General features: G+C 43.8%; 1 protein-coding gene across 6 annotated transcripts in view; it reads left to right on the plus strand.

Moving 5' to 3' along the window:
• The window catches only part of WASF3 (WASP family member 3), a 133,223-nt gene that overhangs the window by 84,050 nt on the left and 21,613 nt on the right, over positions 1–27,560 (plus strand). For 5 of the 6 annotated variants that reach the window (XM_042987477.1, XM_042987349.1, XM_042987614.1 and 2 more), the window contains 2 exons: positions 5,310–5,452; positions 26,588–26,722. In XM_042987477.1, the coding sequence (XP_042843411.1) occupies positions 5,320–5,452; positions 26,588–26,722 (268 nt within the window). In that variant the 5' untranslated portion in view covers positions 5,310–5,319. Of the gene's footprint in view, positions 1–1,372; positions 1,433–5,309; positions 5,453–26,587; positions 26,723–27,560 lie in introns of all 6 variants that reach the window. The other variant, XM_042987589.1, reaches the window with a different exon arrangement.

Genomic DNA, 27,560 nt, shown 5'->3' on the forward strand with positions numbered 1-27,560 from the left:
GGCTTTGCCAGTTTGTCTGGGACTTTGTTCTCATTTCTTGGCCGTGACTGTGGCAGTCCCCACTTCCTGTGGCAGAGGGGTCACCCATGCCTGCTGTTCGAGAGAGCAGCAGCTGAGCTGGGTGTGGGGTCCCACTTCCGAATTCCCAGGGAAGGGCTCTGGCCTGCTTTCAGCCGCGTCTGGAATCTAGTTCACGGTTATGTGAACCAGGTTGTCTGTCTCTAAATTGAAACATTTCCCAGAAAGGTTGGGCCAACTACAGGTTTAATAGCAATACCTTACGTAACCTCTAATAATCCATAAACGTATGATTAGCAGTCTTTGATTTTTTTCTTAGCGCACAGGATGACTTTGAAGAATGCTCCGGATGCATCCTAGTTCTTCAAGCGAAGGAATCGAGAGGCATACTTAAGTGATTTGTTGGTGACTAATTGGGTTAGTTCATTACGTGTCCGTTTTTGTCATTGCGGAGCATTTTCAAGAGTAATGAGTGACCCAACGTTTTCCCCTTTACCTCTACCCTGCCGTTCAGTGTATTCAAAACTGGATTAGCGTCAGGTAAAATAAAGGCCGGCGGGGGGAAAATTCACGTGTTAGGGTACTTCACCCTGAATCGGGAAGTCATGACAGTCATTGCTAGGTAATTAGAACTTTCCAAAGGAACTACAAAGCCATTTTTCTAAAGTTGAGAGGAGAGTAGCGTTTCCTCCCCCTGTTGTATCGTTTGTGTTTAGACAAGTGTGGGGGTGCCAAAGAGACGTATAACGACCGTGAGAAGTGAAGGCTGGGATTCGTTAGGGCTGAAATACTGGAACAACAACAGACGCAGTGCCCAAGGAGAGGGCCAAACAGAGACGTGTCTGCCTACACGTGTCGGCGTGTAACCAGCAGACGGTTTTTCAATGCTCAGGTTGTGTTGGGGACCCTGGAAGTCGGTGTGGGACACACAGAACTTGTAGGCTCAGTCCCTGAGTTCAGAAAGCTTCTAGTCCACTTCGGGAGGGAGTCCTTGCCTGGGGCCAGGCACGTAGACTCCTGCAGTTCGCTTGCAGTGGTAAGCAGGGACACAGATACATCGCTGCCATGTTGCTTCCTTGGAATCCTTCTCAGACTTCCCTGTTGTCTTAAAATACAGTATGCTGGGGCACCTGGGTGGCTCAGTCAGTTGAGCGTCCGACTTCGGCTCAGGTCACGATCTCGCGGTCCGTGAGTTCGAGCCCCACGTCGGGCTCTGGGCTGACAGCTCAGAGCCTGGAGCCTGCTTCCGATTCTGTGTCTCCCTCTCTCTCTGCCCCTCCCCCGTTCATGCTCTGTCTCGCTCTGTCTCAAAAATAAATGAACGTTAAAAAAAAAATTTTTTTTTTAAATACAGTATGCTAATCGAAAAGGTGACATACGGGCTGGCCGGCAGATCAGGAGGTGATACCATAAGGTAAACGTTACAGATCCCAAGATGAGGAGACTGCGCGGGGGGAAGCACTGGGTTTGGGGGGTACCTGGAGACAGAGCGAAAGAGGAAGCTGGCATGGAGAGCCTTTATCGAGGCTTCTGTGGGGAAGGATGGATAAGGCAGGCTGAGCAGGTTTGGGATTGGCTACTTTGAGTAATTTCAGCAGGCTTTGGGGCGTAATGTTGTCCCCGGTTGTCTGGCACCTGGTCCTGGGGTGACTGGGGCAGTTGGACGGTGGCGTGGGGTGTGAGAGCGGATAGAGGAGGTGCGGGCTGTGGGCTGATAGGTTTGCATATGAGAGGCGAGCCCCTGGGTGAGTTTACCAGCTCTAGGAATTGGCTAATCCCTGGAGGACCGATGCCTCCAGGGACCTCCGTCTGGCTCCAAGATATCAAAGCATCGGAATGCAGACATAAAAGATGTGGGTACTACACCTGCTTAGACTTAAGCTTTTTTTCTTTGGTGCCCTAATAACGCCTTAAGCAAGCCTCTAGGTGAGCCCTTTCGGTGAGGCCGCAGTACCCATGGAGCCTCCCGGGACCCACCGTGTTCAGCCAACAGTTCACTGTGTGAACACAAGAGGGGGCTGTCTTAAATACGAAACTGAGGGCCTTTGGCGGGGGAGGAGGGGGGTATCAGAATGGGCCTTGAGCACCTCTGACTGAGAACACGGGGAAGATTCTGTGCGCGTTTTCAAGATTCCCTCGAAACAGACAGCCGGTGGTAGCTCCCACATATGCCCTGATGAATGGCAGGTGTATCCGATATTGGGGACCCAGTCCAGGGAAAGAGGGCAGGGAGGTATTACCTAGCTGTGGCCGTGTTTCGGACATGTTGGTGGGACCTCTGTGATACGTGGATGATTAGATTTCTATGCGTTTGAATAAATTGTAAGAGATGTGGTGGTGGGCTGGGGGAGGTGTACCGGGAAGGTTGCTGGGCATGTCAGAGGCTGAAACACACGGGTAAAGAGTCACATTTCATCCTGGATGAACACAGAACGAATGTGCAGGAGGGGCCTGTTATATGCGTAGCCTTCAGCTCCTAAATCTTACATTTACCCCAAACTCTCATAAATCCCTCTTTTGAGAAATTATTTAAAAGCTAATTCACACTTGGGCCACTTTCACAAATCGGCGTTACAAGCAGGCCGCCCGCGAATTCAGAGTCTTCTAGAACATCCGGTTCGCTAGCTTATCTGTGCCGTCCTTAGAAGCTTTTGCCACCACATCCCTCTCCACCCCCCACCCCCGATCGCTCCGTGCTTCTTTATGGATATCATGGTTTTTGTTGCTTAATTTCCTTCTCGCTTCCCTGGAGTGAGTCCCCGTTTTCAGTAGTTTTCTTTCCCACACTCTATGTTTTTATTAAGTTTGTTAATGAGTTTTCTCTTTTTCCCTTATGACAAATTCTGGCTTTCTAGTTCATTTTATTGTGATTAGTTACCATCCTGTCCTGTTGTTCTAATGTGGCTCCAGAAAGAAATGACAACTCACAGTAAATCTTGTTTTTTGCCTTGAGACTTGGACCTCTAGAATTTTCATATTTTAGCATTCCTTCCTTGAGTGTGTACATCTTCTTTCACATAATTTCTATGTGAATATTGTTATCTTTTGTGGTTCAGCCTTATCGTCGGCTAGTAAACCGTTCCTTTCACTAGTGTGATAGAAATAATAGTTAACATTATAACAACATATAAGATGTCATTAAATTAATAATCAGTCACATTTTTTTTAGTGCTGCTATATTTCAGGCTGTTCTAAATGATTAATATATGTAATCGTTCATTAGATTCGCACTCTCTAAGGTAGGGACTGCTGTATTCTCCCCATTTTACAAGGAGGAAACAGGCACAGAGAGGTGAAGGGATGTGCTGTAGGCATTGCACCTGCGTCAATGGGAGTAGTATTTGAATCTGAAAATAGGGTCAGTGTGTTGAACGACCACCTTCATGGATATAAGGCAGAAATAGTCGATTGAACGTTGGATAATTGGACAGAACTTTTCCTTTACAGCTCTCACCCCCCTTTGCCTTCCTTTGCTTCATTCTCCACATTACCACACAGGACCCTTGTTCACCCTTCAGATTTCAGGTCCCGCGTCCACAGGAGCTTGTCCATGACTCTAGACAGCTGAGCACCCTGACCCCACAAACGGTTTTCTAACCCCGAATTCATTAACCTGCGCGGTCGGGTCAATGTCTCTCTCCCTCGTAGAATAGAGCTTCAATGGGAAGGGGGGTTCCTTGTCTGCTTTGACTCCCCATTGGATCGTCAACCTCCTACACCGCCGGGTAGGTGGTAGGTGCTCTGTAAGTATTTATTAGATATATGAGCAAAAGTCTTAAAGAAAGGAGGAAGAAAGGCAAAGATTTATTATATGCTTACCACATTCCAGGATCTTTAGGTACAGCGTACCATTCAGTTGTTGTACCAGTTGGAAATAAGTTTCACACCACATAACAGAAAGCCCAACTACGGTGGTTTAAACAAAGAGGATGTTACTTGTCTCCCATAACAAGAATTCAGATTGGCACTTCAGGGCAGGTTTGACCGCTGACCAACATCCTAGGCTCTTGTGTTTCTGTACCTCCAAGCTGGCCAATATGATGATCTTGTTAAAATAATGGTTATGTCCCAGTCACTGGATTTTCTACTGTTGTATGAGCGGTAGGTTGGTTGTCTAAGTAGTAGGTTTGAAACTCTATATGCCTCCTTCAACAAAATGTTGAGATTTCATGTTATTTATAATGTACTTTTTGTGGAGAGAAGTGAAAGGGATTCCCAGGTTTCCCTACATTGGGGAAGGCTTTCCTGAAGTGTCTGGTGATCCTTCACTGTGCGTTCTTATGTCCGGGGCATTAAAAGCCATGTGGGAACTGTGCGGGGAGAGATTATTGGCAGGTGTAACTGGTAGGTGACCCGGTCGGCATTTTCCATAGGGGGAAGCCCTAGCCCAGTGTCCCATGTTTGTAGATCTCTCTTCCAGTATTCCCAGGGAGGGATGTCCCAGTCTCTTTGGGTGGGAGTGAAAACCAGGCTGCCAGGGCTCTGGGAGCCACGTGGAGAAGCCAGCCAGGGAACGAGGGTGTGGGGAGAAGCCCCGTCTTACATTCAGTGTAGACTTTGATTGAATACCCCTGGTCTCAGTGCATTTCCTGCCCCAACCTTTAGCTCTGCTTTGTGTCTCAAGTCCAAATCCTGGAGTTCACCAGAAAGTAAAACATGCTGGGTAGGGTGGAGTGGAGGCAGCCCAGGAAGGGAGAAGGAACTTGTAAACGGATTTTTAAAAGCTAGTCCTCCTGTTGTCATATTCCTTCGTGTGGATCCTTGTGGTTCATCTAGTTCATTAGCTTATCCCACTTGGGAAGCCATCCCCTCCTCCCCCACCTCTGTCCGTTTCATGCATACGTGTCACCTTCTGTTCCTGAGCTGTTGTTGGGGAAGGTGGGCAGTGGGCTCACTTCCTTTCTCCCTTCATTGGCCTCCAGGGTATGGCCTTGTCTGTGTCTTCATCTGATTAGGCTCTGTCCAGTTTGGGACCGCTATGTTCTTTCCTGCCCTTAGCACTTCTGGGCTTATGCCTTTTTGATCTCTCATCATGTTAGTAGAGAGGGAGGGAAAGTATAAATGCATGCATTCAGTCATTCATACTTTACTGGAAATCTTGCTTACATTATCTTTCTATAAAAGTCGGGTTGTATGCTAAATATATCTTGGCAATCGATAAACTTTTATGAAATTAATTCGACATCTGCTGTGTTTCTAGCTGATTGTCTCACGTAGAAAGGATAATGAAAACTCTAAGTTTCTTAAAATGTGACTGTGAGCTTTTAAAAAAATGTCTTTTTGATTTTCAGATCGTGAGCCATGCCTTTAGTGAAGAGGAACATCGAGCCCCGGCACTTGTGCCGGGGAGCCCTGCCGGAGGGGATTACCAGTGAACTTGAATGTGTAACCAACAGTACCCTTGCTGCTATCATACGCCAGCTCAGCAGTCTAAGTAAGTCGTCTTCTGTCTAGAACACTTTTTTCTGATTACCGATGGCATGTGACGAACTTTAACGTCAGCACATTGGTTTCGCTTCAGTCGTTAGTTTTGTCCCAAGAAGAGACCGCAGCTTTGAAGGAAAGAGCCCACCCCGCCCCCTCCCGATTTTCCCAGAGTGAAATAACTCACTGGTCTTATGATACCAACTTTATGTGCTGAAGATGTAAAGTTCAAATTGACCCATTTACAGATTGTTAGATAAGACTGAATTGTGGATTCAAAGTAGTGTCGGTTCTTATTAAATGAGGATTACATGATTGGTACTTTTTTTAAAAATGTGAATTACTTTGTTAAGCTTGGACAGGACTGATTTTTTTCTTTTTAACGGGATAAATTAAAACCTTGTTAACACTTGTAACATGCCTGGCACAGAGTAGGTGCTCAAGTATTTGTTGATTAACTAATGCTCCAAGTGAATTGACGATTAAAGCCAAAAAATTGTGAGATTTGCTGATTTTCACTTACTAAAATGCAGGTACCAACTTCCAAATTGAGGTCAACAGATAAACTGTTACATATACAATACTGTGTATGTATTACATGTGCAGGTATATAAACGCAAGCAAATATAAGGAAGAAAGGACTTTCTGTTATTTTAATTTTGAATATGAAGGTGAAACACCTAAGAAATAGTTCATTTCTTAAGACTCAGATATTCACGAAAATGCATTTTCCTTCTAAGTTTCTTGAAGTCAGAATGTTTTCCCCCTAACTCTTACATTTAAATCATGATCTTGTTATCTTACTTTGTCCCACTCCTTTTTGGTTTAGATGGTTTACACCGCATTTGGGTGACGGGTTTTCACAGTAAAATGTTCCAGAAGCTCTGTTAATAATTAGAAAATCCTCCATGATTTCACCTACTGGTAGCCTCAAGCATAGAAATATGCTTTTTAAGAACATTCAGGTACTTTCTGGGGTGCCTTGGGGGCTCAGTTGGTTAAGTGTCTGACCCTTGATATCCGTTCCGGTCACGATCTCGCAGTTCATGGGTTTGAGCCCTGTGTCCGGCTCTGTGCTGACAGCACAGAACCTGCTTGGGTTTTCTCTGTCTCTCTCTCTGTCTCTCTGTGCCCCTCACTCCCCCCCCTCCCCCCCGCTGGTGCTCACTTGCTGTCTCTCTCTCTCTGCTCTCTCTCTCTGTCTCTCTCTCTCAAAATGAATAAATAAACATTAAAAAAAAATAAAAACACTCAAATAATTTTATTTAAATTTTGAAGAAGAAACATTCTGGAGAAGTATTTTTTCTTTAAAAGAATTGTACAGTGTTGTTGTATTTTTCATATATCTATAATCATTGGCTGAGGCAAAAGTAACTTGAAAATTACTTAAAATCTGTTTCAAAATAGATATCTTTTGGAATCTAAACTAATTACAATTGATTTTGAGTAGCGGTTGTTGACAAAATGTATAAATTGGTATAATTACAGGAAAATAGCTGGTAAATTATCGAAGGCTAGAAGTGTTTCTGTTTGAATTCATAATATTTTTGTAAGAACACTCTGGTCTCTTGTTTTTATGGCTGAAATGTCTATTGATGGAGAGTGTAAAAGATGGAAACCAACATAAATCGTTGAAGTTTTAGTAGTCAGGCTGCATCTCATGCTGTAATAACACTCAGCATAGAGTTGTTGGTCATGTTTATGGTGTCTGTAAGTAAACCCCACACGTTTTATGTTCTGTTCCCCATAGTCTGCTCATGGTAGGCAGAATAAGAATGGCCCCGCTAAAATGTCTGCATCTTAATCCTTGGAACCTGTGGATACGCTATGTGACATGATGGGGAAATGACGGTTGCTGATCAGCTAATCTTAAGCAAGAGGTTAGCTTGGATTATCCAGTGCAATCCCAGGGTTCCTTTAAACGTGGAAGGAGGTGGTGGAACAGCCCACATCAGAGCGATGTGATGTGAGAAAGACTGAATCAGCCGTTGCCGGCTTAGAAGATGGCAGAAGAGATCGTCAACCGCGGAACGCAGGCCACTTCTGGAAGGTGGAAAAGACCAGGAGAGAGATTCTCCTCTGGGGCCTCCAGGATGAACGTAGCGCTGCCAAAACCTTGATTTAGCCCAGTGACATCCCTTTCAGACTTCTGACCGCTCGGTTTCATTGCACCCACCTAATCCACCCAGGGATGGGCACCGACCGGCCTCAAGGACAGTCGGCCTTAGTTAGGCTGCCCCAGTGGGTCCCAGCCCTGTCCCTGGTAGAATCACCTGGGGAGCTTTAAAACAAGGCGCTAGGAATCCCCCCAGAATGATGATTGGAGTGTGCCCTCGCAGTGTGATCTAGAGAATCTGGTACCGTGTATCCGCATTGAAACGATGAGCCGGGTCAGCCCTGTGCTTGCAGGAAGTTTGACCTAAGAAACACGGCGAGCTCGCTAGGTTGTTATGGGACCTGCTGCTGAAGTGTCCCCCAGGACCGAAGCAGTGATGGCCACCCGCAAGCTGAAGCTGGGGTTGTGGGCAGAGTTTAAGAGAAGGCAGAGGAAGCCAGCTGGTGAAGGCAGGCGAAAGCATGGGCAGAAACAGGAGTGGACTGGGAGAGAGACCGCAGGTCGCAGCCTGGCGGAGGCAGCACCTGGTCCCTACACCTGCGTGGGGGAGCTTTCCCTCCGGTTCAGGGGGCGGTGGTCGGGCATCCTCAGAGCACACCCGCTACCTTCCCCTTCCTCGTGATCCATGCTTGCGGCCCAAAGAGACTTCCGGAAAGGGGACTATAGTGATACGTACGCCAAGGATGTAATTGTAGGAAACTAATACACCTAATTACTTACTGGTAGTGGAATAGCACGTTGCCGGTTACCAGTGATTTATTCATGAGTGATTGTTCACTCGGGATCCCCTAGGTGCAACGCACAGCAAATAAAATCGACTTGGTACCTGCGTGGAATTTTAAAAGCATATGTAATTGGCGGTGATGTTCTAGAACAGGAAGCATATGCACTTACCAAGACGATGCTCTAGCACTCACACGTGTAATAAATGACTGCTCCATTTGGGGTGACTCCGTTTTGTGGGGGGCTTGCACGGAGTCGAACTATATGACAGGAGATATTTTTTGATCTAATTTTTTATGATCTAAACTTGCTAGGAAGAATCAGAATTTAAAAATTACGTTTTTATATTATTTTCTAATTTTGTAATCCTTCATCAGGTATTTTTAAAATGAAGTTTTAGGAATGCATGAATCTGTCATTCGAAGTCTTCTAAAAAAAAAAAAAAGTCTTGTACTGAGTATTAATTCCCAAGATAAAGTCAAAAAGGAATCTATTTTTTTATCCCATTAGGCAGTAGGCCCAGATAAGTCTTAATCTTCCCTGCTTCCCTACCCACCGTCCCACACGCCATGACCACCCCTCGTGGGGGTTCCCCAGGTTAGGAGCGGGTGATAACATCACCTGAACTTCTCATGAACCATATAGAGAGAGGCTGGACTCCGTCTACAAAGGCCACGGTGGGCGGAGTCCCATGGGAACTTGAAGGATTTGCCTTGACCCTACACACACTCCTATGCGCCTGAACAGCAGAGACTTGCCCTGGGTGACCTTCTGCGATGGTCCAGGGTAACTGATTCTCCAGTAGGTGCGAGGGAGGAAGAACAGACCAGGAGTCCGCAGGAATTTGGTTGCTCTTTTCCAAAAAGGAAAACTTAGAAATCCAGGCCCCGTTTCACCAGATCATTCTGATTCTCATCACGTGTCTGGGGCAGTTCAGCATCATGCAGGTATCACTGACTTGGCATAATCAAGAAAAGAATGTGGTCCCGGATACCAAATAGACCTCTGAAGCCCCTAAAATGCTGCATAACTTTTGGGAAATCTGTAGGTTTTTACCAAGTACCGTGTTCCCATTATATCCAGATGAGACACTTGACTTTAAAGGGTGAGAAATTTTGTCCGCTCTAGATTTTTTTAACCAGGCTTTTCAGGGAATTGAAATCTTTTCAATGAGAAAATATTGATTATTGTAATGAGTTTAAGAACAGTCACTGAAACGCAAGAGCAGATTTGTAACTTGAATCGCCTTATAGTTAAAAGATCAAAGCTTTCTCCAATAAAGAATTAGTAATTTTCAGATTTTTTTTTTCTTTTGTGTGTTCCTGACTTCTAATAGGAGTGATCTGGGGGAAGTGGGAGGAGACAGGGAAGCCATTATTTAAAACAGTTTTGGTTAGGGGCGCCTGGTGGCTCAGTCGGTGAAGCGTCCGACTTCCGCTCAGGTCATGATCTCACGGTCCGTGAGTTCGAGCCCTGCATCAGGCTCTGTGCTGACAGTTCAGAACCTGGAGCCTGCTTCGGATTCTGTGTCTCCCTCTCTCTCTGCCCCTCCCCTGTTCATGCTCTGTCTCTCTCTGTCTCAAAAATAAACGTTAAAAAAAATTTTTTTTTAAACAGTTTTGGTTAATAGTGTGTTACTTGGTTTTCTAACTATGGAATATTGACTTTTTTTCCTTCAAATAATGACAGTTTAGTGTAGCAATTAAATCAGTGCTTTTTCATCATTTTGCTTGATTAATAATCTGAGTACTCTTGTTCCTATCAGCTAGTTGCTCAATTAAAATTACAGTATCTTGCAATCAAATTCCTACTGATATTGTAATGTAATTTTAATATAATTTGCATTAAAAAGGACATGGGAATATAGGACATTTGTGCCAAGGATGACATAAATCCTCTTTAATACCTCTAGGCTGCTTTTTACTACTTCTTTTCTCTTTGTTCTTGTGATAATAATGGTCTTTCTTTTCCCATCTGAAGAAGCCTCCCAGGATGTCACAAAGAAAGGGATCAGACCTTTAGTGCAGCACCCCCCACCCCAAGATTTTTGCTTGTATTAGAGGGCATTAATGAGATAATACAGAGAACTTACAGAGCACAGGAAAGCACACAGGAAAAAAAAATTGCAAAATTTTCATTAATCAGAGAAGGTAATCGGTAATGCCTTGTATGCATCTTCATAAAAATTGTATCTTATTATACATATGGTTTTGTAGCCTGTACTCAATATATAGTAAGCATCTTTGTTGATTCTTCTAGGACATAGTTTTTAATGGCTAGAGATTATTATATTGATATACCATAATTATTTAACCATGTTTCTACTGTTGGACATATAAATTGTTTCTTTGTTAAGGGGTGACACTGTCATAAATTCTTGTATAAACCAGTATATACATCTCTGGTTATTTTTGGTATTAAAAATTTTTTTTGAGACACAATTCATTTTAAATATACCTCTCCTTTAAAAACTTATTACAAAATCAGCTGCCTGGGTGGCTCAGTCGGTTGGGCATCCGACTTCGGCTCAGGTCATGATCTCACAGCTCGTGAGTTCGAGCCCCACGTCAGGCTCTGTGCTGACAGCCCAGAGCCTGGAGCCTGCTTCGAATTCTGTGTCTCCCTCTCTCTCTGCCCCTCCCCTGCTCACGCTCTGTCTCTCTCTCTCTCAAAAATAAATAAACATTAAACAAATTATTTAAAAAAAATTATTACAAAATCAATTTTTCTGTTAATTTCAGTGTTTCAGGTAATTGCATGAATGAGAAAGGAGATCTGTTGACTTCTCAAAGATTTTAATAAATGATTAATATTTTTACTAATAATCCTTGTGATGCATACTGTTTCATATCAAACCAAATGCTAGGTCAGCATAAAAAATACTACCTATTAATGGGGAGATACCCGGGTGGCTCTCAGTTAGGTGTCTGACTTTGGCTCTGGTCATGATCTCATGGTTTGTGACTTTGAGCCCTGTGTGGCGCTCTGTACTTACAGCTCAGAGCCTGGAGCCCACTTTGGATATTCCCTCCCCCCCCCCCCCGTCTCTCTGTCTCCTGCTCCCCCACTTGTTCTCTCTCTGTCTCAAATATAAATAAATAAATATTAAAAAAAAGATTAAAAAAATACTGCCTTAAGGGCTTGCTCACCTTTGGTTTATCTAATCAGATCTAAAATTTGGAGTTAGATTAATTGATTATATCAAGTGCAGTTCTACTCAGAATAGAGATCTAAATATTTTGAAGGCATGCACTAAATAGATCTCTAAGATGTTTGTAGGGGGACATGGGGGAGGAAGGGGAGATACCCAAATGCAGTAGGTACAAGAAATAGATCACAAGTACATTTCCATGCAGTGTAAGGCCAGGGTTAAAAGGCTATGTTAGGAGAAAACGTACTGCTGTATCTGGATAGAGGTTGACTGGAAGAAACAGCAAGAACTTTAAAAATTTTAATGCTTCAAACTGAGATAAATGTTTGCATTTCTTGTGGACTCAAACAGAAAGCCAGTGAAGGGAGGTGAGCAATGTATACTTAGGAAAACTAGGAGATAAAAGTTCTGTCAGCAAATTGGAGGCAAGTGTAAGAGGCCCCTCTCCCGAGAGGCAGGATTGTTAGGAATTCAAGCACTTTGCGGACGCATCGTTTGACCTGAAATATCAGAAATACTTCCTTACAGGCGTTATAGAAGTAATTATGACTTAGATTGTTTTTCATTTCTCCTTTTTCTAGATGGACCTCTACATAGCAGAGTTTAAATGTAAGGTAATTCATAGGAACACAAGTTGGAGAGTCCAGCCAAATCTGTATGTTTAGTCCTATCATTGAACTTCTGGTTTATCATCTGTATCCTTCCTGTTTCATGAGTATGTAGGCTTATGTGATTTATAGATGGTTTCCTTTTTCTTTCTTTCTTTCTTTCTTTCTTTCTTTCTTTCTTTCTTTCTTTCTTTCTTTCTTTCTTTTCTTTCTTTCTTTCTTTCTTTCTTTCTTTCTTTCTTTCTTCTCTTGAGAGTATGCAGGAGTGGGGGAGAGGAGCAGAGGGACAGAGAGAGAGAGAGAGAGAGAGAGAGAGAGAGAACCTCAAGCATGCTTGACGCCCAGTGCAGAGCCTGATATGGGGCTCGATGCCATGACCCTGGGATCATGGCCTGAGCTGAAATTGAGTCGGACGCTCAACTGACTGAGCCACCCAGGCATCCCTAGATGTTTTTCTAATTGTTTTGCTTTACTAAAGCCGACCATCTAAAAACTTTGAGGGAAGATTTTAAAGGTTTTTAATATTCTAAAATTTTGCTATGCTCACTCCCACATTAGGAACACGATTGTTATTATCAGCGGCCTAAAGTAGCATTCTTCTGTCAAGCGTGCCCTTGTATAAGACTAAACATTTGCTATCTCATTTCTGCTATTCTACATACCTTGTCCAGTGAAAAAATACAAGACATTCAGAAAAGGAGAATAATGTGACTTCATAATTAAGAGAAAAAGCAACTGGTGGCCGCAGGACCCAGAGATGACCCCAGTTTTGGAGTAGCTGAAAAATGCTATGAAAAATATATTGAAGGCGACTTGCAGGTTCCAACCTGGCATTGAAGGGGCTCAGAAATGATTGGTGATAAAAAATCGCAAGAAAAAGCTGAACAAATTGAAAACCCAGAAGCTTCTCTTCGATCTGTCAGAGAACAGAGGTCACAGTTCAAACCACTGGCCCCACGTGTGGAGAGACTGGTGAATTGCTGAGGGCTCAGTGAGAACAAGTTTGAGAGTTAAAAGCTCGGGGGGGGGGTCCATTCTTCGTGGGGCTTCCACACTTCCGTGAGTTTTACTGTCAGGTGCCCTTCTGTTCTCACGGTAAACATTAGAGGAAAATCCCCTTGAGTTTCCATCAGAGGAAACTGATGGGCCACCTACTCCAGCCCCTTCTCGCCTTCCTTTCTCATCTAAGGGGGAGCGGAGTGAGACCCGGGGGCCTAGGCTCACTGAAAGACTGACACCGGGTCATAGGGCTACCATCAGCAGGTGAAGGGATAGGAAGATGGGGAATATACGTGGACACGATGGGGTATTTATTCAGCAAGGAGAAGGAAGGACATCCTGCCATTTGGAACATGGATGTACCTGGGGGACTTTATGGTGAGTGAAATGAGCCATACAGAGAAGACTGTATGATCTCATTTATGTGCGGAATCTTTAAAAAAAAAAAAAAAAAAGTTGAACTCCTAGAAACAAATAGTAGAATGGTTGTTACCGGGTGAGGGCTGTGGGGGAGGGGAAGCAGGCAGTTGCTGGTCAGAAGGTACAAGCCTTTAGCTTTTGGTTACAGGATGACTAAGTTCCAGGGATCTGATGTACAGCATGGTGACCATAACTAAAAATACTGGATTGTATGTTTGAAATTTGCTAAAGGAGTAGATGGTAGGGGTTCTCACCAAAAAAAGAAAAAAAAGAAAAGGTTTGTGAGGTGATGGTATGTTAATCAATTGTGCTAATCCTTTCACTAAGTATATGTATTTCAAATCATGACATTGCACACTTTAAATATATACCGTTTTGTCCGTTACACATCAGTAAAGCTGGAACCAAAGGGCATAGGACTCTAGAACACTTTCCCTCTCCCCACACCTTCCCAACACGTCACCAAAGGCCTTCGTATCCCAGTTTCCTTTGACCCTGTACAGCATGTCTGGGTTTCACCAAAAAAAAAAAAAAAAAGAAATTAAAAGGTAAAAAACCCAGTTTGAAGAGGCAGAGTAAGCCTCAGAACCAAAGTCAAATACGGTAGGGACGTTGTAATTATCAGACCAGGAATTTAAAAGAGCTGATTCATATGTCAAGGATGCCAATGGAAAAAGCAGACAGGATTCAAAAACAGATGGGTCATGTCAGCAGAGATTGAAGTTATAAGAAAGAGTTAAAAAAATATATTGGAGGATAGATCAAAAAACTAGGTGACTGACATACATGAAGAAATAGAGAATTTATTTTCTAAAAAAATTTTTTTAGTGTTTATTAAAAAAATTTTTTTTAACATTTATTTATTTTTGAGAGACAGAGGCAAAGCATGAGCAGGGAGTGGGGGAGGGAGAGAGATACAGAATCTGAAGCAGGCTCCAGGCTCTGAGCTGTTCATCAGCACAGAGCCCGATGTAGGGCTCAAACCCGTGAACCGCAAGACCATGACCCGAGCTGAAGTCGGGTGCTCAACCGACTGAGCCACCCAGGTGCCCCTAGTGTTCATTTTTGAGATAGAGACAGAGCACGAGCAGGAGAGGGGCAGAGAGAGAAGGAGACACAGAATCCGAAGCAGGCTCCAGGCTCCGAGCTTTCGGCACAGGGCATGACACGGGGCTTAAACTCATGAACCGTGAGATCATGACCTGAGCTGAGGTCAGACGCTTCACTGACTGAGCCACCCAGGCACCCCAGAAATTTCAACAGAGAAATGGAAACTATAGAGAAAATAAATAGAACTGAAAATGCCAGTATCAGAAATAAAGGAATTCACTTGATGCTCCTACTTGCAGAACGGACACAAGCAGAAGTGGCTTGGGGACAAACCAGTAGAAATTATTCAAACTAATTCACAAGAGACACCGAATGATAAAAAAGAAAAAAAAAAGAACAGAACAACCAGAATACGGGCTAATACCAGAGGGTCTAATACGTATGTAATTGGAGTCCCAGAAGGAGAGGAGAGAGCAAAAATAAGGTAGACAAAATAACGGATGAGAATTTTTGAATATTGATGGTAGATATCAACCAGCGGGTTCAAGAAGCTCAGCAAATTTGCAGAAGTGTAAATTACACAAAATCCCATGTAGTCACATCCTAGTAATACTGCTGAAAAAACGAAAGTAAAGAGAAAATCATAAGAGGAAAAAAACACATTATGTATAGGGCGGGCACCGTGTTAAGAATGACAGCTGATTCTCATCAGACACAAGACCAGAAATGAAATATGAATGAAATGAAGGGAAATGGAAATGAAATAGACATATTTTATTTAGACAAAATCTGAGAGAATTCATCTTCAGTGTATCTCCATTACCAAAAATGCTAGAAAAACTCTTTAAGCTAAATGAAAACGATACCAGATGGTAGCCTGGATCTGCAAGAAGGAATAAAGATCAACAGAAGGAGTAAATATGGGACTAAAGAAAAATGGGCATTAAAATGATATATTTGTATCTCTTTGCTCAAAGGCTGTTGACTGCTGAAAGTTTATTGTAGAGTTCATACCCCGTGAAATTAAAATATATGGCAGTAACAGCTATAAGAGTAGAAGTGGGGAAATGGAACCTAAGTTGCTGTGTTTTACATTGGTTTTGAAATACTGTACTATTTGAAAGTACATTGTGATGAGTTAAGGATGCCTATTTTAATTTCCGGTAACCTCCAGGATAACACACAGAGGAGATAGATGGAACCCCCAAGGTAAATCGTTTGGTTTTCCCAGAAGAAGGCAGGAGAGGAAGAAGAAAGGAACCAAGAACAGAAAGGACAAATGGAAAACCAATACCCAGGTGATAGAATTAAACCCAGCCATATCAAGAATTACATTAAATGGAAACATGTTAAATACCCCCTTAAAATTTAAGGCAGAGCTTAATCAGGTTAGGTAAAAAAGCAAGACTAAAATACATGCATTATTAAGGATGAAGACACAGATTTAAAGAAAATAATGTAAAAACTATACCATGTGAACATAAAGCAGAAGGAAGCTGATGTGGGTATATTAACGTCAAATAAAGTATCAAACAGAAAGAAGGAATGTTCCATAGTGATAAGAGCTCATTTGTCAAGAACTCACAATTCTACATTTTAGTTTAAAAGAACGTGGCGTAACAATAGAACCAAAAGGGAGAAATAGACAAATGAAGAATGACAGTTGCAGATTTTAACAAAAACCTCTCGGTGAATGCTAAAAAAAAAATAGACAAAAATCTGTAAGAATATAGATGGTTTGGGGCGCCTGGGTGGCTCAGTCGGTTGAGCATCTCACACTTGATTTTGGCTCAGGTCACGATCCCAGAGTCATGGGATTGAGCCCCGTGTCGGGCTTTGTGCTGAGCGTGGAGCCTGGTTAAGATATATTCTCTCTCTCTCTCTCTCTCTCTCTCTCTCTCTCTCTCTCTCTCTCTCTCCCCCCTCTCTCCCTCTCTCCCTCTCTCCCTCTCCCTCTCCCTCTCCCTCTCCCTCTCCCTCTCCCTCTCCTCCCCTCCCCCAGCCCCTCTCCACTGCTTGCACACTCTCTGTCTTTAAAATATATGTAGATTTGTAGGTGGTTTGAACAACACTACTAAACAATCTGATTTAATTGACCTTTATAGAACACTCAACTCCCAAATTATAGAATATACATTCTTTTAATGTTCACATGGAATGTTCACCAAGATGAACATAGGCTCAGCCATAAAATGCTACATTTGAAAGATCGACATCCTGAAGAGTATGGTGGTAATGAGACGGTAATTATAATAATCTTTTAAGAGAATTCTCACATATCAGAAGATGAAGCAGGATCTTTTAGAATAATCCCTGGGTCGAAGAAGAAATCAAAAAGGAAATTAGAAACTGTTTCTGATGTGTGATAATGAACCATGTATTTCTGGGATTTACTTAAAGCAGTGCTTAGAGGGAAATTTGCACCTTTAAATGCTTATGTTGGAAAAGAAGAGGGATTTAAAATCGTGGGCACATTGCTCAGGTGAGCCCTCAATGTTGCTCTGCGATCCTGCTGTAATTGCTTCGTTAATCCGTTTCCCTGCCCTTAGGGTGTCTCTTCTGTACCTTTTCCACCTCAGACCTCCCCTCTGAGCTGACGACTTGTTTCTTACTTCGTTTGGAAAAGGAAAGCAGCCAGAGGAGAACCAGGCATCCCCTTCTGCCGGCTCAGTCGGCCAATACCAGACAGAACCCGGATGTGCTGGTCACCCTCCTTTCAAATGGTGACTGTTGATGTTTCTTTCAGACACACCGGACCCGAGACCCTCCTGCTCGCTCCAGGACGGCGTTCACCCTCTCTTTTTCCTGCAGTATCTTTCTCCCCTCCCTGCCTCCATCATTTCTGCCAAATAGTAAAATATGGAGAAATCTCTCGACTTAAACCTCCAACCGTCCTCTACCCGTTTCCCCATTTCTTGGTCCCCTTCACAGCAGGATACGTTGAAAGGACCCTTCCTTCCTCCGCTGCCTTCACTTCCCTCATTTTCTCTTGTCCCCATTAAAGTCTTGTCCCATCTACGCTTAAAATTTGTGCTTGTCCGCACTACCAAGGGCCTCCCCATTGCCAAGCCCAGTGCTTAGTCTCGAGTCTGGAGCAAACTTCTTGACCTGGCTTCTGGGCCAGCGCGCTCTGGTGCTTCTCCTCCGTCACAAGCTGTTCTTTATTAGTCTCCTTTGATGATACCTCAGCACGTGGGAACACTCCAGGGCTCGGTCACTGACGCTCTTCTCTGGCTGTTCCCATTCACTAGGCGATCTCATGACTTGAAACACCGTCTTTACGCCGATGACTTCCAAACGTGGGTCTTCAATTCTCACCTCTTCCCTAGATTTCAGACTTATGTACACAACTGCCTACGAGGTATCTGCGCTCGGGTTTTTGTTTTTGAAAGTAGGCTTCATACCCGGCGCAGAGCCCAACGCGGGGCTTGAACTCCCGACCCTGGGATCAAGACCTGAACTGAGATCGGGAGGCCGACACTTAACCGACAGAGCCACCCAGGCTCCCCTGATTCACTTGGCTTTCTGAGGCATCTCACACCCTACATGTCAAAAGCAGAATTGTTTCATTCTTCTTTCTTCCCTGCCCCCCCCCCCCGCCAGTTCTTTTCTATTTGTGACCCCCTTCTCTCCTACCGTGTACCTTCGGAGTAGGGAGCACATCTCTACACCTGTTGGCACGTCCACGGCTGAGCCCCCACGGTGTCCCTGCTCAGTGCGCAGCAGCGGCCTCCGGTCTGGTCTCCCCACGCCACTCATCACCCCGCTTCACAGGGAAGGAACTTATTTGCCTGCACTCTTCTCCCACTTTTCCCTCCATTCACCGGACTCCAGCCACATTGGCCTCCTTGAGGCCGCCCTCCCACACCAGCTGGGGTTCTGCCTTCCGCCTGGAAGGTTCCTCCCTGAGATGAGATCCGCGTACGTTTCCCTGGCCTTTGGTGACCGCCTACGGGGCACCCCCTTCCTACCACTCTCTGCGCCCTCGCTGTCTCACTTTCTTCACAGCGCGTGTCATCACGTGACGTGTCACCTGTGTGTTACCTGTGTGTAACGTCAGCTTTGTGGCTGTGTTCGCTGCCGCGTTCCTTCGGGCGACTGGGATGGCACCCGGTGCGGAGGGGGTGTTTATGAAATAGTTCCTGAGTAAACTGAATATGCTTAACAGTCAGCTTCTGTTATCTTAGTTCTTATGAAATGCTAAAAAGAGTGTCGTGAAGAAGCGTACAGAAAAGTTCACCATGGTTGCCTGTGGGTGACGTTTCTACTTTTCTGAGTTTTCCAGATTTTCTATCATGAGTGTATATTTTATACTCCCAGAGACACTTCAGTCATAAGGTGTTCACTAGGTTTTTTGGCTTTTCCACAGACTGGTCAACACAACGAAGACAGAAGAAAGAAATCGGAGTGTCAGCAGTAGATGGATTGGGCTTGGCGCCATTTCTTTCTACTGTTTACTCTTCCGTGTTTTCTGTATTTTTTATGATAAGCATGGGTTGCTTTCACAGAAGGAAAATAAAACTTTAAAAGGGGGGAAAGGGGGCGCCTGGGTGGCTCAGTCCGACTTCGGCTCAGGTCACGATCTCGCGGTCCGTGAGTTCGAGCCCCGCGTCGGGCTCTGTGCTGATGCCTCGGAGCCTGGAGCCTGTTTCAGATTCTGTTGTCTCCCTCTCTCTCTGCCCCTCCCCCGTTCATGCTCTGTCTCTCTGTGTCTCAAAAATAAATAAACGTTAAAAAAAATTAAAAAAAAAATAAATAAAAAGGGGGAAAATCCTTAGGGCCCCCAAATTATAACTTGGTATTTTTATGGAACTCAATGGTCATTGGACTTCACTGCAAACACTACAATAAGGTTTCTTTTTTACCTTATTTTGAAATGACTTCAGACTTCTAAAAAGATCAAAACAGTAACGAGTTCTCAAACTTTCACCTACATATTCTTTTTCTCAGAGACTCTTCCTCCTGCCCTCCCTTCTCCTATACACACACGTACACATATATATTTAATATTTTATGTGTATGTTTAGCATTTTTAAAATATTATATATTTTATGTTTAGTATAATATATATATTTAATTCTCTTCTTGAGCCTGAAGTAGTTCCTCAGTCTTTCTTTGACTTGATGATTTGATATTTGAAAAGGGAACTGGCCGTTTCTTTTGTGGAATGTCCGTTGGTCTGGGTCTCCTGAGGTTTCCTCATGATTAGATTTAGGAAATTGGCAAGACTGTGACGGAGTGATGGTACGTCCTTCTCAGTACGTTTGTTCACAAAGCACACATTCTCTGCTTGTCCCATAACTGCCCATGGTGACTTCGCTCAAGCTTTGTTTTCCATCACGTTGGCGTTTTGTCCGTAGATTTCCGTAGCTAAAGTTGTGTCTCCTTCTGTAATTGGTAAGGATCTGTGGGGAAACGTACTGAGACTTTGTAATAGCCTGTTTTCATCCACTGCTTTCCACTAGTCTTAACATCCGTTGATGATTCTTGCCCCAAACACTTACTGTTGTGGTGGTTGCAGAAAGGTGATTTTGGTGGTTCCCTAATTCTGTGTTCATTAGTTGGAATTCTGCTGTAAGTGCTTTCCTTTCTTTCCTTGTCATTCATTCATTCAATCAGCTTGAACTCAGGGATTCTCATTTTATTCTGTGGGCTATCATCCATTATCTTTCTTATTTATTTTGATGCTCACATTTTCCCAGATTTGGGCAGTGGGAGTCCTTTCACGCAGACCCCTGTGTCCTTTTGACATGTCTCTGCCCCTCTCTGAGTACTCCTGTATGTTTTTAGAAAAGCACAGCAAAAGGTGTGCTAAGCTCCTCTTGGCCTTATCCACCCTTGGCCCTAGAATCAGTCATTTTTCCAAGAAGCCTTGTTATTTTTAGTGGTGAGTGAAAAGCCAGAATCTCGACCAATCAGGATCGAGGTGCTAGGGGTGCGCACTAAAATTTCTGAAGGACCTTGTTAGGACTGGTTTCTTGTTCTACAGAAAGGACTCCTATCAGACAACGGTGGTTGTTGCCCGTAAATCGTCGCTTTTGAATACAATTGAAAATCCACGCATAATTTTGACTGCTTCGGCAGCTTAGAGGCATACTTCCCAACCTGACATACCTGGACACGAATTCATAATGGTACCGATAAATCCATAAGTAGATCCTTTGTCAGTAAGGAATGAATAAATTACACTTAGCTCAGCGTGGTCTTCAATTCAGAATGATTTTAGTTTCGCTATTAATGGACTTGCCACTTCCAAGAGCACGTAAAATTAAGCTTTTCAAATAAGTTGCTGTTTGCAAAACTGAATACTGTAATTTGCAACATTTTAGTCTCGTTCATCAGGAAAATATAGTTTCTCCCATTTTCTTCAGTCACTTGTTGGCTTGCAGCAGCTGGCAAAAGATGAAGTATGCGGTCCTCAATTTCTGTGTCTTTTTTTTTTGTTGATAAATTAAGAACCTCCGGGGCATCTGGGTAGTTCAGTCGGATAATCGTCTGACTCTTGATTGCAGCCCAGGCCGTGGTCTCACGGTTCTTGAGTTTGAGCCCCACCTCGGGCTTTGCGCTGACCGTGCAGCACCTGCTTGGGATTCTCTCTCGACCTCTGCCCCTCTCCTGCTTGCCTGCGTGGTCTCCTTTTCTCAAAACAAAACAAAACACTAAAAGAACTTCCTACAGAAGTATAGTCAATGGCATGGTTTTTGGTCTTTGGTTTTTGTTTTTTTCCCAAATAGGGTTAAGCATTAAAGGCAGAGGCCACATGTTATTTATCCTTGTCACCTTCTATAGTATCTAGCAGAACGTGGTTCTCAGCAATAGTCGCTGTGCTTGGAGAATGCTGGCGTGACTTTGGCAAGGGACGAGAGTATATACTCCCATATTCTTGGTGACACATGCTGTCCCTGTTAGATCTCTGTATAACGGAAGGGAAAGGGGAAGGATTTGGGTGGGCAGAGGTGGGAATCACACTGGAATAGTTTTTATTTTTCTTTTATTTTTTAATGTTTATTTTTGAGAGACAGAGTGTGAGCAGGGGAGGGGCAGAGAGAGAGGGAGACACGGAGTCCGAACTGTCAGCACAGAGCCCGACATGGGGCTCAAACCCACGAACTGCAAGATCACGACCTGAGCCGAAGTCGGGAGCTCAACCAACTGAGCCACCCGGGCGCTCCTGGAATATTTCTTTTAAACTATGAATGGCCAGATGGAGAAACAAAAATTAGTTGGCTCCACTTGATCGTGTCTCGTATTCCAAATAAACAACTGATAGGCTTGGATAGATACCCTTTCGAACCTGGTACTTTGTCTACAGATCATCCAGCCTGAACGGGCATTTTCCTGAATAGGTGTCATAAACCAGAACTTCCAAAGGATGTTATTAGGTGGTGCCAGGCCCAGTCCGTTTGAAAACATGATATGCTAGATGCTTCTCTTACAGATTCCTATTGCATATGAGCACATTAAAGATTTGAGATACCCCAAGGCATAGAAGCACGTTTGTCGAATCTTTTCAGCCCAGCATTCCCCAAACTTACTTGAGCAGGGAGCATTTGTTGGTTGTGCACGTGTTAACAAGAAAACACTGGTAGAGATGCTGTGTTTTTTTGTTCAAGAGGTACTTGCTGAACACTAACTCAGCACAGGCAATGAAGAGATAAAAGGCTTTGCTCATACCCGCAAAGAACTTCTGTAAAGACAACGTTTGAGTTACGTGAAGAGTCCTGTGACTGAGGTATGCCTAGGGTATTGTGGGAACACAGAGGGAGGCATGATCTTCCCCCGGTCTGCATCCAGAAGGATTGATTTGGAGTTAATATGTTTTTATTCACTTATTCCAAAATCTTTTTGAGCACATACTATAAGGCAGACCTGCCCTAGACCTTGGAGATTGATACAGCAGTGCGCGGGACCCAGTAGAGCCCTTGTCCTCTTGGGTCATACATTCTGGCAGAAGGAGACAGGCAGGAAACACGAGGAATAAGCACACGTGTCCGGGGAAGCTCAGTCAGTTAAGTGTCCGGCTCTTGGTCACGATTTCGCGGTTCGCTTCGTGAGTTCGTGTCCCAAATCGGGCTCCGTGCTGATAGTGTGGAGTGGGATTCTCAATCTCTCCTTCTCTCTCTCTCTGCCCCTCCCCCACTTGTGCGCGCTCTCTCTCAAATGTGAAAAGAAAGTACGAGGCTACAATTATAACATGGTGGTAAATGCTAAGGAGAAAACTACAGCAGGGAAGGGCCAAGGGCGTGTGTGTGCCTCTAGTGTGGTGAAGTGATTGCAATCTTAGCTAAGGTTGCTAGAGACGTCTCACTTCGAAGGTGACAGTTGGGTACAGGCCCGGATGAAGCGAGGGACCAAACCGTGTGAGTTTCTGATACAAAAATGGTCCAGGGAGAAAGAACAGGAAATGCACCCCCCCCCCAAAGGCAAGTATGATTGGCACGTCTGAGAAACAGCAGGAAGCCAGAGTAGTTGGGGAAGTGGAATATGTGAGAGGGTGGCGTAGTGGATGAGGCCAGCGGGGTAGGTGGTGTTCATCACGTGACCTGTGGCTTTTGCTCTGGGTGGGGGGACAAAGGGCGGAAGGGTTTGAAAGCAAAGAGCGGTGGCACCACCTGTGGGGAAGGGCCATGGGCACCGCAGGTAGTCCCTTCGGACCGGAGCACAAAGGGAGGGCACAAGTGAGGTGCACGGGGCCTTGTGTGGCCTGCCAAGAGGCCTAGATTCTATGTTGAGATGATGGGGAGGAGGAGGGACAGTCAGATCTTTCTTTCAGAGAGATCACTTGGCAGTGGTGTGATGAACAGGTTCGAGGGTGGGAGGCGAGCCTGAAAGCAGAAAAGAAAAAAAAAAACCCAACAACTGTCGCTTGTTTAATTCAGGAGGGAAACGGGAGAGTCGGAGCTCAGGGGCGCCGGGAAGAGGCAAGTGACAAGGTCTGGTGTTGGGTGAGCCGTAGCGGGAGGCAGCAGCCACGGATGACCCCGTTTCTGCGTGGGCTTCCCTTTCGGTGATTGATGCCTCTCCACACGGGCGTGCAGGTTTGAGTTAACGTGAAAATGAATTCCTGTTCGCGCTTGTACAGCATTTTGGGATTCTGTAGGACATCAACGTGGAGATGTTCATGAGCCAGTTAGGCACACAAGTCCGGCACTCAGCAAAGGGTTCCGAAGGCAGTGAACACACGCTAATTCTGGATATCCCATCTAGTTACAGAGTTTAGAAATATGTAATTTGTGAGGACTTTATTTCATTCCCTTGCCTTTGTCGAAACCGTTTTGTATGTTGTGGCAATGGAAAGTGTTGGCAGAATTTTAAGCGACTCTAGAGGATCATACACTAGATAACAGACTTTAAGAGAAATGATTTCTTGCTCAGCTGACATCAGTGGCCTTGGGGATCCCCCTTCCATTTTTGGCAGAGGGATGACTTTTTAGATACAGAATGTTTTTACTGATTCCTTTATTGCTCTCATTTTTAAAGAGAAAGTTCCTCCCGTTAGGACAGTCACACTATGGGAATTTATGAAATTATACTGCTTTCAGATTCACAAGAAATGCTTATCTGGTGTCTGGGAGTGACCATTTAGGCAGCAAATATTTTAGTCCCTTTAATTAAGTAAACAGGAAATTAACGAGTGGCTTGTGGCCTGAAATAATTTGTGGAAGTTGCTAATTTCTAGGCAGGGAAGTTCAAGGAAGAATATGATAAAATCAGGAGATCAGAAGCTAGAAGACCAAAGTTCAGTTTCATCTTTTTCTGCCACTTACTAGCCATGAGATTTGGACAGATCACCTTTCTGGTGGTCAGGTTGGTCATCTGGAAAATGAAAGCAGTAACTCGCTATTGACCTCATAAGCCAATGCGTTCTTTGAACAGGCGTTTGTCAGGACTCATTGGTCTAGCTAGGGCTGGGCTGCAACACTGAACAGACAGGCTTCGTTCTTATTCTCACATTTTGCAGTGTCGTGAATTACAGCAGGCAGTCTGCAAAGTGGATATCAGACTGTGTAAATTGTAAAGCACTATGAAAACATCACGGTTATTCTCGCTTTAAGTAAGTATTCTTTCCAGAAGAATTAAAGTGAAAACCTTACGCTCTGTGAAAGATAGTCAGGAGAATAATAAGACCTACCACAGACGGGGAGAAAATGTTTGCAGAAGACATAATCTGATAAAAGGCTGTTGTCCATACTATACAAAGACCTCTTAAAATTCAATAAAAAGAAAACTAACAACCTGATTTAAAAATGGGCAAAAGACCTGAACAGACATCTCACCAAAGAAGATGTACAGATGGCGGTCACAGCACATATGAAAAGGTATTTAATATCGTATGTCATCAGGGAAATGCAAATTAAAATGAGAAGACCACTTCACACCTTTCAGAATGGCTAAAATCCGGAACACCGACAACACCAGATGCCGATGAGGGTGTGGAGCAACAGGAACTCAGATACACGGCTGGTAGGAGCGCAAAGTGATACCGCCGCTTTGGAAGTGAGATCGTGACCGGAACCGAAGTCGGACACTTAACCCACCGAGCCACCCAGGCGCGCCCCGACTGCCTGTTTCTTATAAAAATAAACATATTCTTACCATACAGTCTGGCGGTCCTGCTTGTTGGTGTTTACCCAGATGAGTTGAGAACTTTTGTCCGCACAGAAACCTGCCCATAGCTGTTGATTCCTCACCACCAGACACGAGAAGCAACCCAGGTGTCCTTCAGTAGGTGAATGGATGATCACACTGTGCTTCGTCCAGACAGTGGGACGTTACTCAGCGCTGAAGAGAAACTAGCTGTCTTGCCACGAAAAAGCATGGAACCTGAAGTGCTTATTACTAAGCAAGTACGATTAATTGTAATTAATGACGATTCCTACTATATGACATTCTAGGAAAGGCAAAACAAGACAGTAAAAATCAAATGTTGCCAGGAGTTGAGAGGGGGTGGGGTGAGGGAGGTAAACAAGTGGGAGCATAAAGGATTTTCAGGGCAGGGAAGCCATTTTGTTGAAACTGTCATGGTGGATACATGTGTCTTTTATGCGTATGTCAAAACCCATGGAATGTGTGCCATCAAGAGTGGACGGACCCTCCTGGAAACTAGACTCTGGATGTCACGATATGTCACTGCGGGTTCATCAGTTACAACAAATGCATCACTCTGGGGTGGGATGTTGATCGTGGGGAGGCTGTGTGTGACGGTAGGTTAGGGAATATACGAGAACTTTTCTGTGCTCTCTGATAAATTTTCCTGTGAACCGGAAACTGTTCTTAAAAGTCAAGTCTTATTTATTTATTGATTTTTAAAGCGGTATCTCTGGCAGAGAGAAGATGCAGCTCTGCCTCGCACAATCAGGGTAGACGGTTATTAAGTGTTTGTTGAATGAATAAAGGAACGATGTTAGGATTTGGAAATTCAAGCAGGTACTTATTCCTGTCTTTTCAGAAATGTTTTTTATTACATTTTTTACAAAGTGGGAGTAGTTGTGTCTGGCACTCATAAGGATCCATGCAGAAAAAATTAACTCCGAATGCAAAATAGTGATTTTTTGAGAGTGCCAGATTTTTAGAGAGTGCTTAGATTTCAAAATATGGATTAGAACAATTTAATGCCACTAGAGAATGTTAGGCGCAGCGTAAGATACCTAATGTTTCTGATTGTGAATGAAGCGGGATCTTAAATTTAGAAACCAACATGATTTATTTAATTCTCACAGGAAGTAAAAGGAAGGTTAAGTTCCTGAGATTCTATTTATACATAAAGCATGCAAAATGTGAGCAAATTTTTTCCCAACGAAGTTTAATGGGAACCACGTTTCACGATAACTCACGTAGCAAATGAGTGAAAATGCCATAGTGTCTTAAAACTTTACAACTTTGGGTCAATTTCAGATATACATGAATTTCCACAATACATTTTCAAAAGTTGTAAAGGCCTTTGACCGTGACGCTTTAATTTTATAATCATTTGCACGAAGTCCCACGTGTCGACAGTCCTCAGCAGTGGCGAGAACGTGTGAAGGCTGCCTCAGCAGTTCTTAACAGATGGCCTTCTCCGTTCATTCTCTCCTATAGGCAAACATGCTGAAGACATATTTGGTGAGCTGTTTCACGAGGCTAACAACTTCTACATCAGAGCAAATTCTCTTCAAGACAGAATTGATCGCCTCGCTGTCAAAGTTACCCAGCTGGATTCAACAGTGGAAGAGGGTAGGTAATGGCAGGGAAGCCACGAGCTAGAGGTGATGTTGACAGGACAGCAGTAATTAATTGTGGTGTCATCACTGTTTTTTCCTTGGGGTAGTGTACTGATACTTCATCTTGTCCTTTCTGGAAGAATATTAAGGGGGGGCGGGACCCCAACATTGGGTTACTTAGTAATTAAAAGATTCTTGTCTGCCTTATGTATGCCATACTCATTTTAAAAATTTTACACATAGAGTATTTGTGTTTAAAGCCTTCTTTGAATGAATTCGGTATTAGAAACCCTAATTTAGGTCAGTGGTAGTTATTCTAAAGATACTTTCTTAGCCAAAACTCACAGAATCACTCAAAAGATGTGGTCCAACTAAGAGGGAGGGTGATACGTACACAGCGTGACTGAGCGAAGGCTTCTAGCTGCTACGCTTGTTGGGGTTGATGCCTGTAAATAACCTTGGTTGATCCTGCTGATTGCACACCTCAAGAAATAGCATTTACTGAAGGCCTTTAGCGTCAGAGTTTTCAAATAAAGTCAGTATTGGTAAGCACTGTGTAGGTAACTGATCATCACTTTGAGGACTTACCGTGAACTTGTGACAGTTTCACAATTAAAATTCTGCAACTCCGCTTTAAAGACTTCACTTTCTGTAGCTTTCCAATGAGAGACTGAGGTTAGACTAGAAGAAAAAAAAAACTTGAAAAAAAGTGTAAGATGTGTCATCTCGTATTTACTTGAGGAAAACGTTCAGAGTAGCAATTCCTGTGGTAGTTACCGTGTCTCGTTGCATTAAAGTGATCTTAGCATCTGCTTTTTCTACTAGACCTATGATAGTAGTGTCAGTAAAAG

The sequence above is a fragment of the Panthera tigris genome, chromosome A1, assembly GCF_018350195.1.
Source record: "Panthera tigris isolate Pti1 chromosome A1, P.tigris_Pti1_mat1.1, whole genome shotgun sequence".
NCBI lineage: Eukaryota > Metazoa > Chordata > Mammalia > Carnivora > Felidae > Panthera > Panthera tigris.